Source organism: Pristiophorus japonicus, chromosome 13 (assembly GCF_044704955.1).
Source record: "Pristiophorus japonicus isolate sPriJap1 chromosome 13, sPriJap1.hap1, whole genome shotgun sequence".
Lineage (NCBI taxonomy): Eukaryota > Metazoa > Chordata > Chondrichthyes > Pristiophoridae > Pristiophorus > Pristiophorus japonicus.
In genome coordinates this window covers 38,175,573-38,196,109 of record NC_091989.1, presented here as the reverse complement: position 1 = coordinate 38,196,109, position 20,537 = coordinate 38,175,573, and the positions used below count along the sequence as shown (strand labels likewise).

At 42.1% G+C, this 20,537-nt stretch overlaps 1 protein-coding gene across 3 annotated transcripts in view; it reads left to right on the top strand.

The window, feature by feature from the left end:
• Positions 1 to 20,537, top strand: part of hdac10 (histone deacetylase 10) — a 45,075-nt gene that overhangs the window by 2,763 nt on the left and 21,775 nt on the right. For 2 of the 3 annotated variants that reach the window (XM_070897373.1, XM_070897375.1), the window contains exons 3-12: positions 769 to 903; positions 2,306 to 2,402; positions 8,884 to 8,981; positions 9,079 to 9,183; positions 9,270 to 9,338; positions 9,684 to 9,810; positions 11,983 to 12,048; positions 12,150 to 12,209; positions 13,783 to 13,872; positions 19,231 to 19,337. In XM_070897373.1, the coding sequence (XP_070753474.1) occupies positions 769 to 903; positions 2,306 to 2,402; positions 8,884 to 8,981; positions 9,079 to 9,183; positions 9,270 to 9,338; positions 9,684 to 9,810; positions 11,983 to 12,048; positions 12,150 to 12,209; positions 13,783 to 13,872; positions 19,231 to 19,337 (954 nt within the window). The remainder of the gene's footprint in view (positions 1 to 768; positions 904 to 2,305; positions 2,403 to 8,883; positions 8,982 to 9,078; positions 9,184 to 9,269; positions 9,339 to 9,683; positions 9,811 to 11,982; positions 12,049 to 12,149; positions 12,210 to 13,782; positions 13,873 to 19,230; positions 19,338 to 20,537) is intronic. The other variant, XM_070897374.1, reaches the window with a different exon arrangement.

Sequence of the window (20,537 nt, the reverse complement as noted above, 5' to 3'; positions counted from 1 at the left end):
ATCGCACTCCCAGCTCGGGTATTGACCTGTCAGAACAAAGTGCAGCTGGTACCACTCACGCCTCTTGCGTCAGAGGGTTGTGGGTACAAGTCCCACTCCAGAGACTTGAGCACAAAAATCTAGGCTGGCGCTCTGGTGCAGTACTGAGGGAGCGCTACACTGTCAGAGGTGCCGTCTTTCAGATGAGACGTTAAACCGAGGCCCCGTCTGCTCTCTCGAGTGGACGTTAAGATCCCATGACACTATTTCGCAGAAGAGCAGGGGAGTTATTCCCTGTGTCCTGGCCAATATTTTATCCCACAATCAATATCACTAAAACAAATTACCTGGTCATTACCACATTGCTGTTTGTGGGAGTTTGCTGTGCACAAATTGGCTGCCACATTTTCTATATTACAAGGGTGACGACACTTCAAATGCACTTGATTGGCTGTAAAGCGCTTTGGGACATCCTGAGGTTGTGAAAGGTGCTATATAAATCCAAGTCTTTTTTTAAAGTTTCTTCCATATTGTCCCATCAATATAACTAAACATTATTCAGCTAACTTGCTGTGTTACTATGACATTTACATTTTCCAGTCACCCCTAAGTGAGATAATGAAATATTCTTCCCAAATTATAGTATACTGGGAATCCAACACTACTAGAAAATTGGGTCAAAATTGCCTAAACTGATTTTTATGTAGGACTCTATAGCTGGCAAAATAGAGAACTTCTTATAATTCATTTCAATAATCTTGGTAACATTTTCTTTTGGATACATTTTAGCCCAGTTTGCAGTATTGAAATACCAGAGCGATTGTCCGCTTCCTATGAGAAACTGAAATACTATGGTCTTGTGGAAAGATGCATCCCACTATCTGTTCGAGAAGCCATTGAAGAGGAAATTATGTTGGCTCACAGGTTGTACATATGTTTAAACTTAAGTACTGTTCTAAACTGTTGCGTAATTTCCCCCTCTTTTCTTTCTGAGTGAAGGGTTGGGCAACAGACCATCTCCCTTACCTCTACCTATCTGTCATTCTTAAGGATATCTGATCTGACTTGTTATTTAATATTTTCTTCCATTTTTGTGGACAAGGAGCCAGTCTCTTATTTGCATCTCTCTCACATAGTAAAGCTGAGCTCAGGAAATTGCTGTGTAGTCACACCAAGTCACACATTGGAGCACCACATGCTGTGCCTTCCTGCACTCATTTATGTACTTAAAAATGTTTTTTTAAATAAACTACAGTACAGTAAAAATCCTGCAATTTTACATTATTTTAATAATTTTATTCAAGGCTACTGACTTCTAACACTGGAGTAACATTTCAACATCAAAGGCCTCTAAGACTGCTGTAAATTAATGCCTCAGTTTATATTATCATTTGCAAACTGGAGTGTCATTTGAGAGGATAGATACTTCAGTGTCTTTTTGGATGATTTTATGCTATATTTCTCAAAACGTTTGTTTTTTCCTCAAATAATATGCCCTCCTCTAATTTTACTTCAAATAGGTTCAGGTTTTGGATTTCATGCATCTTTCTGTTTGTCTCCACCGCTCACCCCCATCCCCCCTCCCTTGATGCACCCTTTAAATATGTGAGTGCTGTTGTTCCTTGGCTTTGATCTAACTTTCAATCTGCTCTCTTATTTTTAAACTATTTTGAATTATGTTGATTTTATTAGTTGATTCACGACATGCAAGAATGATTCAGGCATGTAGATAGTTTACAAATAGCAAGCGGTAAAATACTTCCTGTCGATGTAGTTTTTCTCTTGCGTAGGATAACATATGGACGGAAGAGAGCTTGAGTGTTCTTATTTTAGTAAATGGGTTATCATTTAATACTGAAGTACATAACCTGTTACATGGAAGGAAAATGTGTATATAATAAAATTAAAGTCATGTTCTTATTAAGTAAACATTGCTTTGGGGCATGAGTTAATGCCTCAGCAACTGTCTTGTTTAAATTAATATGTATTTACATTAATTTTCTTCTTTATTGAGATTGTGTAGATTTTCTAACCATTTCCATACATTTGAGTTCAACAAATACTAATTTGCATCGATAATATTTGAAGCAGCATGGTATGCATAGCTTGCTACCAAAGTTTTGCCAATGCCACGTTATAACTTCTTCCTTGGATGTTTCTGCTTTACCTTGTTAACCCAATCAAGATCAGAAACACAAACCCATATGCTCCCATTCTGAAGCAGCCATTAATAAACCAACATACTGTGCTACTGGATGCCTAACAATTTTTAATTAGTTAAACTGGTGTTTGAGCTAGATTCCACTAAAGTGTTTCCTTTCTTTAGCCTGGATTACCTAGAAGCTGTGAAATCTACTGCATCTATGAATGTTGAAGAGTTGAAGACCTTTTCATACAATTATGGTGATGTATATTTTCACCCAGTAAGTAAAATTGCGCATGCAACAATTCTTAATTGGTATTCAACAAAATTCATGTTTCTATTTCCTTTACTGTGTCAGCTTTATTGCATTGGCAGCACTTTCATTTATGTTGGACTTGGTGGGTTCAGGACCCCATTCCAGGATTGGTCACATAATTTAGGCCAAGTGTCTCCAACGTATGGCCTGCAGTTTAGATCTGGGCCGTGAACTTGGGTGATCAGCCCATGGAGCTCCTGTTCCTTTGTTGGACAATTTTTTGTTGCTGTAGTTCATGATTTTTAAATAGAGGGCCGATGGATAGATAAATTGCTTTCTGATAGATTGAAAAGGAATTGATTGAACAAGACCATATTCTCATTGGTGGAACCTTGAGTGGTTAATGAAGATTAAAATGTTTTAATACTCCTTGGGTTGGATTTTCGGTTTTCAGCAAAAACAGAAGATTCACGGCAAAATTACTGTTTTCGCTGCGCTACCGTTTTTAGGCCTAACTTTCGATCTTTACGTCTGCGCCATCGGTAAAGTCAGCGTAGCACGAGGATTCACGGCGCAAACCGCGAGTTTCGGCAACTTTACTCCGAGGCTGGTAGTGCTGTGAGAGAGGCCCTGGGAGGGGGGTGAAAACAAACAAATAATTACAAAAAACATTCACAAAACCCTTACCTACTAAATTGTTGAAAAATGAATTTTAAAAAAAAAATTAACTTAACCGTTTTTGCAGGTCTTCATACTTACCACTGTTGGCAGGGCTGCACTGACAGGTTTGACCTGTCGGTATTCTGGGTGTGACGGAGAGTGCTAAAAGTACGATGGTACCGCAATCCGCGACATTGCATGTCGGCGCACCTCTCCCTGACGGTACTTGAAAGCGCCGCCGCAAAGAAGTACCCGAGGATCCTACCGACCTGGTTTTTGCCGCGGAGGGCCAAATCGCGGCGAAAACCCAGTCGCAAAGTCAGGGAAAATCTAGCCCAAGGCTGATGCTTCACTGGAGCATTGAGGAAGTGCTGCTTTAGCAGAGATGCTGTTATTCAGATGCGATGCTAAACCGAGACCCAATCTGCCCTTTCAGAGTAGGGAGATTTCCTGGTCCTGATTAACATTCTAACCTCAACCAAAACACTACGAAAAATAAATTACTTGGTCAACTCATTTGTTGTTTGTGGGATCCTACTATAGCAGATTGGCTGCAATGTTTACTTATATAATAGTGATTCAAAAGTAATTCATTGGATGTGAAGTGCTTTGGGTTATTTTGAGGACATAAGGGGCCCAAGTTTCCACAGGATAAAAAACGGGCGCCCCTCCGAGCTGGGCGCCCGTTTTTCGTGCCTAAAACGGCGCCAGAAAAAAAACGTGCTATTCTCGAGCGCTTTGCAGCTCCTTGTCTGCCTGGCGCGGCGCCCAGGGGGGCGGAGCCTACACTCGCGCCGATTTTGTAAGTGGGAGGGGGCGGGTACTATTTAAATTAGTTTTTTTCCTGCCGGCAACGCTGGGCGTGCGCGTTGGAGCGTTCGCGCATGCTCAGTGTGGAAAAAAAACATTGGCACTCGGCCATTTTTGTAGTTCTTTGTAGCTGTTTAATTTTTGAACATTTTTTAATAAAATCACATTGCCATCAGCACATCAGCACTGAGGCTACCCTTCTCACTGTCTCCTTCCCCTCCGCGGCAACAAACGGCTCTCTCTTTCCCCTCCCTCCCCTCTCTCCACGGCAACAAGCCGCTGTCTCCTTCCCCTCCCTCCCCTCCTCTGCGCGGCAACAAGCTGCTGTCTCCTTCCCCTCCCTCCCCATCTCTGCGCGGCAACAAGCCGCTGTCTCCTTCCCCTCCCTCCACGGCAACAAGCCGCTGTCTCCTTCCCCTCCCTCCACGGCAACAAGCCGCTGTCTCCTCCTTCCCCTCCCTCCCCTCCTCTGCGCGGCAACAAGCCGCTGTCTCCTTCCCCTCCCTCCCCAACAACAAACCGCTTTCTCACCCCCCCCCCCCCCCCCCTCCCGTTCAGCGGCACGAACGGCTTTCTTTCCCCCCCCTGCTCAGCGGCACGAACGGCTTTCTCTCTCCCCCCCCCCCCCCCCCCCCCCCCCCGCTCAGCGGCACGAACGGCTGCAGAATTCTCCCTGGCTGAAGCACTTTCACACAGGTAAGAAGATGGTTTATTTAATCTTTTCTTTGCTTATAAATGTTTATTCAGGTTGGATTTATTTGTATAATATTTGTATAAGTATAAATAAGGATTTATTGTAGAACTTAATGACTTCCCTTCCCCCCACCCCCCTTCCCCCCCCCACCTCGGTTCTGGACGCCTAATTTGTAACCTGCACCTGATTTTTTTAATGTGTAGAACAGGTTTTTTCAGTTCTACAAAAATCTTCACTTGCTCCATTCTAAGTTAGTTTGGAGTACGTTTTCACTGTGGAAACTTTGAAATCAGGCGTCAGTGGCCGGACACGCCCCCTTTTGAAGAAAAAATTCTGTTCCAAAGTAGAACTGTTCTACCTGACTAGAACTGCAGAAAAAAAAATGTGGAGAATTGCGATTTCTAAGATAGTCCGTTCTCCACCAGTTGCTCCGAAAAATCAGGCGCAAATCATGTGGAAACTTGGGCCCAAGGAGCTTAGAAAAATAAAACGTTTTTTTGGCTGTACATCCGCGGTCTATATTAAGTGACAACTCTTGAAAATGGGAGTGTTCTATTTGGGATAATATATACAATACTGGACTGATTACTTTATGTTAAGTAGGGTCAACAACCAGGGGCCATAAATTTAAAGTAATTGGTAGAAGGATTTGAGGGGAAATTTCTTCACCCAGAGGGTTGTGGGGGCCTGGAACTCACTGCCTGAAAGGGTGGTAGAAGCAGAAACCCTCACCACATTTAAAAAGTACTTGGATGTGCACTTGAAGTGGACCAAGAGTTGGAAAGTGGGATTAGGCTGGATAGCCTCTTGTTGGCCAGCGCGGGCATGATGGGCCAAAATGGCCTCCTTCCGTGCTGTAAATTTCTATGATATTTTTTTTTTATTTTACAAGTGTCCTATGAATGCAAAGTTTGAACTAGACATTGAATTATCGATGCAAAAAATTTGTATTCACAATAGTTTAAAAATGAACACCCAGAACAGGAAGGTCCAGCATTTGATCTCTGGTCTTTGTGTAGCTTGCTAACCTCAATCAGGGTTGTGGCAGAGGTGCCACAGTTGGCTCTCTATTTCTGAGCTAAAGGACGTTTCCTGGACTAAGGAACCTATAAATCATCTAAGGTCCCTGTTGGTGACTATTATCCTGTGACTCTCTTCTCCGAGAGTGCTCATAAGTGAGAACAAGGTCACAGACATCCTTTCTCCTCAATGTGGTCAGACAGCCTACTGATGGTCAGGGTCTCCAATGTTTCAAGGAGTGTTTATTGTCCTTATTTAAAAGAAAAAACAAATGACTTACAATAGGGAATTGGACAAACAGTTGAAAAGGAGAAAAAAAACCACTCCTTGAAACATTGGACAATATAGCCACCATGCACGGTAGAGGTAACATCCTCCCCATTCTTGCAAAAAAGTTCAACTTTCACACCCAATTAGGCTATTGTCATTTTCTCATTGGAGAGGGAAGCCACTTTGAGACTAAATCCTGACCGGGTCAGTATTTTTACTCTCTTAACACTGTCATTTGATCACTCCACTGAACATTGGGCTAATTTTGAACTGTCGACTTTGTTATTTGAGCAAATGAGACAGCATTAACACAAAGTTTAACAGGTAAAGCAAAAGTAAAAATTTTAAATATTCATTCAGTCTCCACATATAAGTTGGAGCACAGAAGTTGGCAATGGAACACAAAGGAGGACACAAACAACCTTCCGGATATAAAAGGAGTCAGAGGGTCTAGTAAGAAGGAGGAACTGAGGGAAATCTTTTTTAGTCGGGAAATTGTTTTGGGGAAATTGATGGGATTGAAGGCCGATAAATCCCCAGGGCCTGATGGACTGCATCCCAGAGTACTTAAGGAGGTAGCCTTGGAAATAGCGGATGCATTGACAGTCATTTTCCAACATTCCATTGACTCTGGATCAGTTCTTATCGAGTGGAGGGTAGCCAATGTAACCCCACTTTTTAAAAAAGGAGGGAGAGAGAAAACAGCCTGACCTCAGTAGTGGGTAAAATGATGGAATCAATTATTAAGGATATCATAGCAGCGCATTTGGAAAAAGGTGACATGATAGGTCCAAGTCAGCATGGATTTGTGAAAGGGAAATCATGCTTGACAAATCTTCTGGAATTTTTTGAGGATGTTTCCAGTAAAGTGGACAAGGGAGAACCAGTTGATGTGGTATATTTGGACTTTCAGAAGGCTTTCGACATGGTCCCACACAAGAGATTAATGTGCAAAGTTAAAGCACATGGGTTTGGGAGTAGTGTGCTGACGTGGATTGAGAACTGGTTGTCAGACAGGAAGCAAAGAGTAGGAGTAAATGGGTACTTTTCAGAATGGCAGGCAGTGACTAGTGGGGTACCGCAAGGTTCTGTGCTGGGGCCCCAGCTGTTTACATTGTACATTAATGATTTAGATGAGGGGATTAAATGTAGTATCTCCAAATTTGCGGATGACACTAAGTTGGGTGGCAGTGTGAGCTGCGAGGAGGATGCTATGAGGCTGCAGAGTGACTTGGATAGGTTAGGTGAGTGGGCAAATACATGGCAGATGAAGTATAATGTGGATAAATGTGAGGTTATCCACTTTGGTGGTAAAAACAGAGAGACAGACTATTATCTGAATGGTGACAGATTAGGAAAAGGGGAGGTGCAGCGAGACCTGGGTGTCATGGTACATCAGTCATTGAAGGTTGGCATGCAGGTACAGCAGGCGGTTAAGAAAGCAAATGGCATGTTGGCCTTCATAGCGAGGGGATTTGAGTACAGGGGCAGGGAGGTGTTGCTACAATTGTACAGGGCCTTGGTGAGGCCACACCTAGAGTATTGTGTACAGTTTTGGTCTCCTAACTTGAGGAAGGACATTCTTGCTATTGAGGGAGTGCAGCGAAGATTCACCAGACTGATTCCTGGGATGGTGGGACTGACCTATCAAGAAAGACTGGATCAACTGGGCTTGTATTCACTGGAGTTCAGAAGAATGAGAGGGGACCTCATGGAAACGTTTAAAATTCTGACGGGTTTAGACAGGTTCGATGCAGGAAGAATGTTCCCAATGTTGGGGAATTCCAGAACCAGGGGTCACAGTCTAAGGATAAAGGGTAAGCCATTTAGGACCGAGATGAGGAGAAACTTCTTCACCCAGAGAGTGGTGAACCTGTGGAATTCTCTACCACAGAAAGTAGTTGAGGCCAATTCACTAAATATATTCAAAAGGGAGTTAGATGAAGTCCTTACTACTAGGGTGATCAAGGGGTATGGCGAGAAAGCAGGAAGGGGGTACTGAAGTTGCATGTTCAGCCATGAACTCATTGAATGGCGGTGCAGGCTAGAAGGGCTGAATGGCCTACTCCTGCACCTATTTTCTATGTTTCTATGTAAAAAACTTGATCTTCAAACTTTTTGTTGATTGCATGACAGAATCTGTGTATCATTTCTATTGCAGTGATAAACAAGTTAAAATGTTTCAGTATATCTTTGCTGGACAGTGTTTCATGGAGGTTGTATCCCTTTTTAGGAGGTTGTATTCCAGGGTAGCACGGGCCAGCCCACACCGCGATATGTGTGCGCAATAGGTCCGTGCAGCAGAGCAGGTCTCCAGCCGTCCTGGTTAAGCCTTGCCACTGGATAAAGACCGAGCTCTGTCAAGCCTGTATGGTGGCTGGTGTGCGACGGCCATCCCAAGTTAAAGAAAATCCACGCACGGGCATCTTCCACTCTTCAGGATGTAGTTTGGGTCCTTCATTGAAACACCTGTGAACTCATCTTTTTTTGGCGTGGAAGCAAGTCATCCTCGTTTCGAGGGACCGCCTATGATGATGATGATGGTGGTCTGGGTCCACATATAAAAAAATAACTGCTTGTATGAGGTAGTATATGGGTGGTTGGCACTGTACCCTAGCAAGAGTCACTGCCTTTAGGACAAGAAAGATAATGATGTTGCGATTATGTGAACCATAGAAGCAGCCTTGGTGGTTTGCAGCACAGTAGGAAGCCATTCAGCCCATTGTCACTGTGGTTCTTTACTAGAGCAATCCAAAACTAATCCCATTAACACAATTAACCAGCATTTCAAACATGTTTTAAAAACCTCGGATAGTAATCCAAAAAGTAAATCTAGACAAAAAAGTAAACGTGAAGCATTTTTTTATTAAATGCTAGAAAATGTTTGAGAATGTATTAACCAGATAAACTTGTTACAGAAACGGCTGAATTGATTACTGACAAAGATGATTTGTATATTAATTGCTAACTGGGTTTTTCATCATTTCAATTTTGTGCTGTGTGTTGTTTTGGCTTTATTGCCAGTTTTAAGCAAGTCTCATTTTGTTTTAGAACTCCTACCACTGTGCCAAAGTGTCTCTGGGAGCAACTCTGCAACTTGTTGATGCAGTGATGTTGGACAGAGTAAGAAATGGAATGGCATTGGTCAGGTACAGGATAATTTCATATTATTTCTACAGTTCATTCATTTCATGCAGGGTACTTGTTTACATATGTTAAGTTTATCTTTTTTGTTCCCCTCCCCAGACCGCCAGGTCACCATAGCCAGAAGAGTGAAGCCTGTGGATTTTGTGTCTTTAATAACGTAGCAATAGCAGCCAAGTATGCAAAACAAGCCTATGGAACAAAGAGGTGGAGTTCTGTTCTTTTATAAAAACTAGAAAACTAGGTTTGTGTTGGTAACAGTGAATATAGTTTGCATTATTTTTCTCTTCCAGGATTCTGATAGTTGATTGGGATGTGCATCACGGCCAAGGAACTCAGTATGCATTTGAAGAGGATCCCAGGTTGGTACAGTTGCATTTGTGTTTTTGCAAAAATAGAACCGATATTAACGTTCGCGATCATCACAGGAGAGAAATCTACCTTGAACCAGTGGTTTTGTTATACTTGTAGTTCGTATCATTGAGAAGTGATCTAAATTTCCATATAAACTTGGCTCTCGCAATAGCTGTGTTGGCAAAAAGTACTGAACGGGTTCAGTCCCTGGTCTCCGTTGAGTTAGTTGACTTCACCTGGGATGGCAATTGGCATGGTGGAATTCATCTTGGTGTACTAGGAGGATACAGATTGTCAATGTATCTTTTTAAATCTAAAAGGTTATTTATTTGAATGGCTTTGGTTTCTTTTAGTGTTCTGTACTTCTCATGGCATCGTTACGAACACCAGCAGTTCTGGCCCAATTTAAAGGACTCTGACTACGATGTTGTTGGAAAAGGCAGCGGGACAGGATTCAACATAAATATTCCATGGAACAAGGTGTTTTTAAAAATAAAAGTTAAATTTTTGATCTTAACCATCTTGTTGCTTGGAATTTCATACAATCAACCATGCAGAAGGGGGTCATTCGGCCTGTCACGTTTGTGTTGGTGCTAGCTTTTCAACTGCAGCTTTCTTCCTTGTCCTCTTTCCTTGTGTCTTTTTAACTTAATTCCAGTCTTGCCTGTCTAATCGTGGCATTAGATTCCACATGTATACTGACGACACCCAGCTCTACCTCCCTCCACCCCTCCCTGCCTCTGTTATTAGCCAGCTTGTTCAACATCCAGTCCAGGATGATTTGCGATAACCTCTAGTTAAACATTGGAAAGACCAACACCATTGTATTTGGCCTCTGCCAGAAACTCTACCACTGATTCCATCCCCTTTTATGACCACTATCTCAGGTTGAAGCCAACTGTTCTTAACTTCAGCATCCTATTTGACTCTATAAGCTGACCTTCCGACTCAGCCACAAAAACTGTCCACTTCTACCTCCGTAATGTCGCCCACTTTTGCCCATCTGCTGTCGAAACCGTCGTCCATGCCGTTGTCACCTCCAGACTTGACTGTTCCAATGGCCTCCCGTGCTCCACCCTCCATAAAATTTATCTCATCCAAAATCCTGCAACCCGTATTCTAACCCACAGCAAACCTTGCTGACCCACCACCTCGGTGCTCTCTGACCTACATTGGGCCCAATTCCCAAACGGCCGCAATTTTAAATTCTCATCCTGTGTTCAAATCCCTTCATGGCCTAGCCCCTCCCTAACTCTAATGTCCTCCAAGCCTTCAACCCTCCAAGAACTCTGCGTTCCTCCAATTCTGGCCTCTAGTGCATCCTCTCCTTCCACCCCCCCCCCTCCCCTCCCCTCCCCAGTTCCCTTCATCTCACTGTTGGCGGCCCTACCGTCAGACGTCTAGGCCCCAAGATCCGGAATTCCCTCCCGAAACCTCCATCTTTTTCTCTCTTCTGTTCTAAGACCCTCCTTAAAAGCTACTTCTTTGACCAAGCTTTGCGTCACCCATCCTAAAATCAGGTCTGTCATTCCATTAATCTGCCTTGTATTCTCTTCCAATCTACTGTATTCTTCCTCATTTGATACCATCTACACAATTTGACCTATTGCCCTTGACAATATAACCAAGATATTCCAGCAGGGCTTAGAGCTGGTAATAGAGAATATCTTCAAGAATTATTTCTTCAGTGTAAGTGGGCCATTGAGAAATTCTGCTCCTGTGAACTTTGTCATGGTAGAAAAATGTTGTCATTTGATCTGAAACTGCTTTTCTATATTCCCCATTCAGATCAAGTCTACATGGATTTTCGCAAGGTTTTTGACAAGTTCCCCAATGGCAGACTGATCAGAAAAAGTAAAAGGTTATAGGAGCCAAGGGAATGTTGCAAGTTGGATCCAAAATTGATTCAGTGGCAGGAAGCAAAGAATAATGGTTGACGGGTGTTTTTGTGACTGGAAGGCCTTTTCTAGTGGGGTTCTGCAGGGCTCAGTACTCGGTCCCTTGCTTTGTGGTATATATCAATGATTTAGACTTCAGTGACTGGAGAATTTTAATTATGAGGAAAGATTGGATAGGCTGGGGTTGTTTTCTTTGAAATAGAGGTGACTGAGGGGAGATTTGATTGAAGTGTATAAAATTATGAGGGGCCTGGATAGAGTGAATAGGAAGGTCCTATTTCCCTTAGCAGATAGGTTAATAACTAGGGGGCATAGATTTAAAGTAATTAGTAGAAAGATTAGAAGTGAGTTGAGGAGATTTTGTTTCACTGAGAGGTTTCTGCCTCTTATCACCTGAAAGGGTGATAGAGGCAGAAACCTTCATAACATTCAACAAGTACTTAGATATGCACTTGAAGGCACTGGAAAAATGGGATTAAGCTGGAGAGCTCCTTTTCAGCCAGCACAAACACACTGGGCAGAATGGCTTTCTGTGCCGTAAAGTTCTATGAATGGCTTATCATTTGTAAATTAATTTTCTCCTACAATGTTCAAGGTTTTAAAATCTAACCTATCTAATTATTAGTTCCTGATTTACTTTGTCTTTTCTTTTTTTTTCCCCATCTCTGACGGGGCCCTACCCTGTGGACTTTGGATCTTTACATTCATTTCTCAATTTGAATAAAAATAACTTTTTAAAATTCTTTTATAACAGGTTGGAATGGGAAATGCTGACTATTTGGCAGCTTTCCTCTACATTTTACTTCCGATGGCTTATGAGGTAATTTGTATTACGTAACCATATTAATACCTGTATCTTTGTTTTATGGGATTTCTTTGTTTCTATATGCTGTTAATAAATTACTTTACTTGTTATTGCAGTTTAATCCAGAATTGATTCTGGTTTCAGCTGGATTTGATTCTGCTATTGGAGATCCCGAGGTATGTGTTATTTTAATGGGGACTACAAATCCTCCATCATTAAATAGACGTGATTGTTTATCTTCTGAATTTGATCAAGCTGAAGCATTTTGCATATGGCCATAATGATTGATTTTGATTTTTTTTTTTACATTACTGACTATGGGCTCAAATTTGGCTCACCCCTTTTTTCGGCGCACTTACCGGAGATGGGCCGCTTTTCTCCGTTGATAAGTGTGCCAAAAAAATAGTTTCCCACTTTGGCCGCTGTCCGGCCTCTCCGTGGTCGTCTCGTAGTGTGGCCAGTTGGGTCGGGGGCGGAGCCAGCATCCTGCGCTGAAAACAGTGCCGGGACGTTTGCACGTGCGCAGTGGAGTGTCCGCACATGTGCAGTAGCTCCTCGCCCCCAACCTCTGTGTGCGTGCTGCAGCCACTGTGCGTGTGGTACCCAATGCCTGCCCCTATCCCTGGCCGAGTGGCCTCCCGGTGCGATCGACCTCGGGTTTGAAATTTTATGCACTGTAGCTATTTTTGAACTTTCTTAATAGCTTGTTATTTTCCTGGACTTTTGGATATTTTGAAAAAAATTATGTAAATATGTTTTGTCTCTTGTGAATAGTGGGGTGACCATTTGTCAAGCCTATTCACCTGGTGCTATTGTGAAAGAAGAACATAAGTGATGGAGGAACATTGAGAGAATATCTTATTTATTGAAGAAGACTTTATTTAGATAATATGTGCTCAATTTTGGCCCATTGCACACAAATAATTGTTTAAATTAGTTGTGAGATTAGGGTAATTTAATTCAACTATCTTTTTTACTTTTATTTTTGTAGTTTAAGCTTCCATGAATGCTTCTGTTGTATAGTAAGTTAACTTTGCGAAGTTTGTCATATGATGTCCTGTATAGCTGTTTGATCATATTCACATTCTTTAGTCAAGTCATTAAGTTCTGCTGGCCTCCGATGTACCTACCTGCGCTGATTTCTTAACGCTCCGCAAAGGTTTTCTGAAGTGACCACATACGTTGGCCTAAGTAGATTTGGAGTAACTATTAGCTGGCCAAAGTGGCCAAAACTGGCGTAGGTGGTTGGTAACGCCCCCTTTTGAGAAAAAAAAATGAAACTAAAAAAATCGTAACTAATTCACTTACACTGGCGCAAATTGAATGTGCAAAATGGGGATTTTTAATATACTCCAGAAAAATCAAGTTGTTCCAAAGAAAACGGAGCAATTCCTGGCCAAAATTTACCTCTATAAATCTGAATAACTTTGTCATTCTTCTATTCTTCCTTCCTCGCACCCAGCAGTGTCTGTGCGAAACACACAACTATCTGCCTAAAGCGGAGTCGACTTTTTTTTCTGCTTCAAAAAAAAAAGCCTTGATACTTTGTAAGTGAACTGTGCTTAAACCAGACGCAATTCAACAAGTAACTATATGTGAACAATTTATGAAGGGTGAAGCAACAGTCAGTTAACTTCATCACAGTAAAACTAAAAGTATTTTCTCGAAAGTTTCTTCAAAATGTTCAAGTGCTCTGGCCCTAGGAATATCATTAGCGCAATTTGACAATTTACTCTTGTCACCCTCTAGGGTGAAATGTGTGCTACGCCGGAATGTTTTGCTCATCTGACTCAATTGCTGATGCCGTTAGCTAATGGGAAGCTCTGTGTTGTTTTAGAGGTATGTAACTTCATTTTCTGTCTACCGTGCATGTTATTACTGAATATTTGATCAAATTGCTTATGATTGAGCATTGTGTATGAAAATTGACTGGTGTTGTATGTTTTTGTAGGTAATTTGTGACCTTTTGTTACTGATGCATATACTAAAATCAAGTATGTGGGTTGCTACTCAATATTTAGACGACACAAAAACATTGTGAAGGTGCGATTTATTTACCATGTTTCACAGTAGATTGGAACATGATAGAGGGATTTTGTTGGACTTTTTTCTGTCCTTTTTTTCTGTCCTGATGAGGCAGGTTGAGAAAGCAGTTAAAAAGGTATCCTGGGCTTCATAAATAGTATAGAGTACAAAAGTGTGGAGATTACGATGAACCTGTATAAAACACTGGTTCGGCCCCAACTGGAATATGGTGTCCAATTCTGGGCACCACACTTTAAAAAGGATGTGAAGGCCTTAGAGAAGGCGCAGAAAATATTTACAAGAATATTTCCAGGAATGAGGAATTTCAGTTACGTTGATAGACTGGAGAAGCTTGGGTTGTTCTCCTTGGAGCAGAGAAGATTTGATAGGTGTTCAAAATCATGACTGGTCGGGACAGGATAGAGAGAAACTGTTCCAATTGACAGAAGGATTGAGAACCAGAGGACACAGATTTAAGGTGATTGGCAAAAGAACCAAAGGCAACATAAGAAAAAACTTTTTTACACAGCGAGTGATTAAGATCTGAATTGCACTGCCTGAAAGGGTGGTGGAGGCAGACTCAATTTTATCTTTCACAAGGGAGTTGGATAAGTATCTGAAGGAAAAATATTGCAGTGCTATGGGGAAAGGGCAGGGGAGTGGACTAGCTGAGAGTTGGAACGGGCTTGATAGGCCAAATGGCTGCCTTCTGTGTTGTAACCATTTTATGGGGTCAAGTTTTGGCCTGAGTTGCTCCTATTTTTTTGGAGCAACTAGTTTATAATGGAGTATCTTAGAAATTGCAATTCTCGGCCTTTAGTTTGCTCCAGTTCTAGTGAGTTAGAACAGTTTCATTTTAGAACAGATTTTTTTTTTCAAAAGGGGGCGTGTCTGGCCACTTACTTCTGTTTTGCAAGTTTAGGCAGCAAAAACTTACTCCAAACTAACTTAGAATGGAGTAAGTGTAGATTTTTGTACGCTCAGAAAAATGTTGCCTACACTTGGAAATCAGGCATATGGAACGAAAGATGGGGGGAGGGGGGTTTACAAATATTAATCACTTCACTTTTACAAATAAAGAGCCATCAATAATAAATGATAGATAAATCAATAAATAAATCAATCCAAATAAATTAAAAAATTAAAAAAAAATTAAATATCACTCAATAAATAAATTATTTCTACTCGCCTACTGCAGCACCAGGGAGAAGGCGGGGGGGGGGGGGTAGAAAGAGGAGAAGAAGATGGGGGGGGAAAGAGAGGAAGATGAGGGGGGGGAGAAGAGAGGAAGATGGGCGGGGAGAGAGAAGATGACGAAGAAGAAGCCCCACACGCAGCCGATGCAGGGCGGGCGGGCCCCATCGACGTCGAGGAAGCCGGACCCCGCCGAGGACTTCGGGCGGGGCCCGCATGCAGCCGATGCCGGGCTGCCGACGTCCCTTCGGGCGGGGCCCGCCCCAGCGAGATGCGGGCCGGTGCACCCCGCTGACACCAACGATGACGCCGGCTGCCAGGAGTTCTTCGGGCGGGGCCCGTCCCCAGCGAGAGGCCGGGTGGGCGGGCTCCGCCGCCGAGGTAAGATGCGCAGGCCACTTGGCCGAGGATAGGGGCGACGTCCCTTTGGCCTAGGATAGGGTTGTCGCCCTGGAGACAGGACACCAGCAGCTACTGCGCACGCGCGCAGCCTCTACTGCGCACGCGCGCAGCTGCCGGCACTGTTTTCGGCGCAGGGCTCTAGCTCCGCCCCCAGCAGCTCCTGCTGCGCAACGCCAAGGTGGAATTGGGCCTCCAGCTATCTGAGAATCGCAAGGTAAGTATTCGGCGCAATTTTTGTTCTATAAATTAGGCGGGCCTCTCCGATGTGCGCCGTTCTAGCGGGCGGCCGAAACTTGACCCCAATGATTCCATTCTATGATAATGGATGATGCTGACTTTATGACCAACATTGAACTGCTGAAAGCAAGTAGTTTCCCTCTGGAACTACAATCATAATTCAGGAAAACAGAAATATATATTAAGCTCTATGCCACATTCTTTGTTTTTATTCCAGTTTTGTGGAATTGTAGTTCATTAAGGTTTACTCATATTTATCACCGTGTATGTCACCTTGATATTGTTATCTTCTTGCCTTTGTGTTGTGGATTGAAGGCCCACACCAGAATTGAGCACATAATCTATTTCAGTATAGTGCTGAGGGAGTGCTGCAATTTCTGAGGTGCTGCCTTTCAGATGAGATGTTAGCCTGAGGTCCTATCTGCCTGTTTAGGTGGACGTTAAAGATAACTGTACTGCTTTTAAATTTCAAAACTGTAGCTGATGGAAAACATAAAATTGGAAATATAAACTGCCTGACTTCTTCAGCAGTGGACCTTGCTGCTGATTGTGAGGCTCTGTTCTTGCCCAATGTCCGATAGAGAATAGTATTGGAGTGGAAATATAAATGTGGGTGAGTGGTGCTAGAAGGCCAATATGGTGGTGGTCTACAAAAGTGCCTCTGTATTGTAAAAGTGCCTTAAAATGAATGGAGAGATGAATGGTGGGATGTAGATTTGAGCTTGTCACACTACACAGAATTTCCTGTCTTTACTGTGCTGTCCCCTTGGCAGCTGGTTTCAGAACTTGTTTGGCAGCAACATGGAGGCAGTTTATGGCCCCTGGATTGTGACAGAGCTGGACAGATAAAAACAATAGGAGAAAGATGGGAGTTTCATCCTCCGAATGCCAACTTAAGGAGAGAAGTTAGGCCTGAATTCACGGTTGGCGTCGGAGCTAAGGTAAAAGGACATCCGAACGAAATCCTCACTTGCCTTGTGCAAACTTCCCCTTCAAAAAGTTGCTTTCAAATGCTGCAGACTTGTGCAGTGGCCCACAGATCCCGGGGCGCACCGCTGTGCGTATGCGAACCTGGGGATCACGAGGCGATGTTCCTTTCACTTCCTGCCTCTTAGCCAATCGGGAAACAGGAATTTGCTGATTTACCCACATCTCATTTTAAATAATTTAGCAGCCAGAAATGCTGTTTTGTTAATAAATGATGATCATTGCAAATGCACAAACCAAGATTATAATACACAGACCTATAATTACAGTCTTATAGTCTTATTGAAATTTGTTTCTCTAATAAATTTAATTAACTTAAATAATCTAAAATTAAGAGTATAAGTGTCTGATAACATGAGGAAATCATGAAAGTGAATTAAATCCTGTCTAATAGAAGGTGGGAATTAAACCAAACTACAAAAGGCTTTTGGCCAGCAAAGACAGTGACACAAAAATGCCTTGTTTTCAAACTCAAATAAATTAAAGTTTATTTCAAAGTTTCTCTCTGCTCAGACACAAATCACTGTAGCATAAGCAAATACAATTTTCTCATCCCCCCCCCCCCCCCCCGCCCCCCTCCCCTTTCGCTGTGCAACAGGCTCCTGCACCTGTTTGCATCAGATGTAAAAAATGTTCAGGGTAATTAATGCACAGTAGGTGGCAATTGGCCCAACTTTTTTTGCCAGCACGTTGATTTGAATGGGTAGGTGAAACGTGCAGCGAAGCTGATGCGCAGTCAGAATTTGACACATCACGAGTTCGGGATTTGGCTCGAGAGTGTGCCGTCATATCGACCGCGAATGAAGGTTGTAGATGAAAATAACATTCATGCTCCCAAGGCTGTGAAAGACTAAGGCACAATGACATTGTAAACCACAGTGATGTAATTGGCAGATTGGGTATTTTTTAGGTTGCCAGCACTTTCTATACTGGGAAATGCCAGTCTTGTTATTGCAGAACATGACTGCCATTTAAATTTTGCTAGGATTTAAAAAAAAACTTATTAAAATAAACTGCCATGCATTAAAATGTATAGTGTTCCCACCTTCATCATTTTTTCAGCTCTGTGTGTGCTATGAAACATTCCTCACTTGGATTAATGGGTGAAAGACCTGCTCCTTTGCCGTTTAACAATGCTGCTCTATACGGCCAACCACAGGGAGATACAAAGTGTTGGCCTTTTTGCCATAATTTCTGCCTAAAATACAGAGATTATGCCTGTAAGGTACCGATGGAGCAAACCAATGTCCAGCAAATACTATGATGCAGCAAGCTGCAACTCACCATGTTTTTGCCATGTGCAAAGTGTAGTACTATCCATCATCATCATAGGCGGTCCTTCGAAACGAGGATGACTTACTTCCACGCCAAAAAAGGATAAGTTCACAGGTGTTTCAATGAAGGACCCGAACTACATCCTCAAGGGTGGAAGATGCCTATGCGTGGATTTTTTTAATGTGTGGTGGCCGTTGCACACCAGCCACCACACGAGCTTGACAGAGCTAGGTCTTGGTCCAGTGGCAAGGATTACCCAAGACAACTGGAGACCAGCTCTGCTGCATGGATCATATGCGCACACATATTGCAGTGTAGGCTGACCCGTGCTGCCTTTGGGCCCTCGCCTCTTCTGGGCCCCGAACTCACGCCTCCCCTGGGCCCCGATCACATTCCTCTACAGTCTCCCGCCGCTCCTTCGCCCAGACCTCGCCACTCCTGCAATACCTGCCCACGCTCCAATCACCAACCTGGACCTTGATGACATCATTCTTCGCTGCCTTTGCCCTCCTACACCAGCACGTGCTGCTCCCTGGAGTGGTACGCTGCCCATACTATCTGATAAGTCACACTTTCCCGCATATTTTATGACCTATAAATTGGGAAATTAAAAAATATATGTGCATTATAAAATTTGCTGTTCTATTATAATCTGGATTTTACAGTGTTGTCTACGCATATTGTATTTTGAAATCTCTGTCATGGGACCCTTCGTAAACTATCTTTACTTATTCTAAAAGGGCTTCATCCGTTATAAATTAAACTAAATACAGTACCCAAATTAATTTGTAATAGGGATTTTTTTAAACTAATATAGGAAAGAATTATAGAGAAATAAAACTTTATTAGAGCATGTGTGAATGTCTTTTAAAATGATCTGTATATTTTTTCCTATTAACTAAAATTCAATACAGTATAATTATGTTTACATGGATAATATAAAGTGGGCTAAATTGAGGCACATATCAGTTAAAAGGCTGCTTAATGATCTTAGAGGGATTTTCCTTTTCACACATAATCAAAGTCCATATCTATTCTCCACTAGTCCTCATAACTTTAAAAACAATTTGTTTTTAGGGAGGATACAATTTACGTTCCCTTTCAGAATCTGTCTGTATGACTGTCCGAGCATTATTGGGAGATCCTGTGCCTCCATTGGTTGGTCAAATGGCACCATGCATAAGGTATTTTGTCAACCCATATGTTTTTCAGTTTCTTTCTATTTTTTGTCACATTTCTCATATCGTGTCCAATTTCCATTAATGTTTGTGTGGACAGCAAAGAAAGATAAATGATATGAAGTTAATTGAACTATTGGCAAGCTTTGCACAATTTTTTAGTGATCATCTTAATTGAGCAGCAGGTATTTGCATACTCAGTGCTGTTCAGTACTTAACTATTATGACTTGTACTGCTTAAACATTTTGCTGGATTTTACAAGGCAGTAAGTCGCTTATGGGGAAAAAAGTCAAATCTGACTTCAGTGCTACATTGTATTCAAATAGGTTTCAGTTCTTTGTCCTAAATGTTTTCTCCCAGTTCCAAAAAGTAGATTGGAACCATATTGTCAGGGCAATGGAAAGCTACTTTTGTGTAACACAAGGTGTAGTGTTATATTAATAATTTGGTATTAATCAAAATTAAGAGTAAAATGTTTTAATTGCCACATATATGATTTTGGTAGAATTAGTGTAAAGAGATGAAATAATTGGATATGGTTCAAAGTTTAATTGGTTTTCCCCATTCTCCGTTAATTGAGTTGAATTAGAAATTTATGTCGGGTAATCCTAAACTTCCATTGTAACATGGTAGCATTTTTGCACCTAGTCGAATCTACTTCTAAAGAAATTTTCTCTGATTCATTACAATGTTACTGATACTGTTGTATTTGAAATTTATGGGAAAAGAGAACTCTAACTATCTTCCCCATGTGTGTTCGGAATAGCTGGGATTCCTCTCACATTCAATAACTGAGGAGGCAGTGACACCTGTCCCTTGTCTTCTGCCAATGTCTGTTCAGAGTATAGGGATGCTTTTAGTACAGTATCATCTCACCCGTGCAAACCACTAGAACTTCTGAATTCTTTAGCATTGATGGTACTTAATGGGTTGTAATCTTGACTGTCATTTTTTACACAGTATAATCTTTTTTTAATTGAAAAATCTAGATCAAGTAGCCAGTCCCATAGTGCAGGACACCACAAGGTTGAAAAGATTAGGAGAGAAGGCTAGTTAAATCAAGTAGCAGTGAGGAATGAGATTGAGAGAACTTTTAAAAATTAGACCGACAACCAGCTCAGAACAGTGGGCATCCCTGTTGGGCTTAGTAGTATTGGGAGGTGGCTGCTAATATAGTAATATTTACATAATTTGCATAGGGTAAA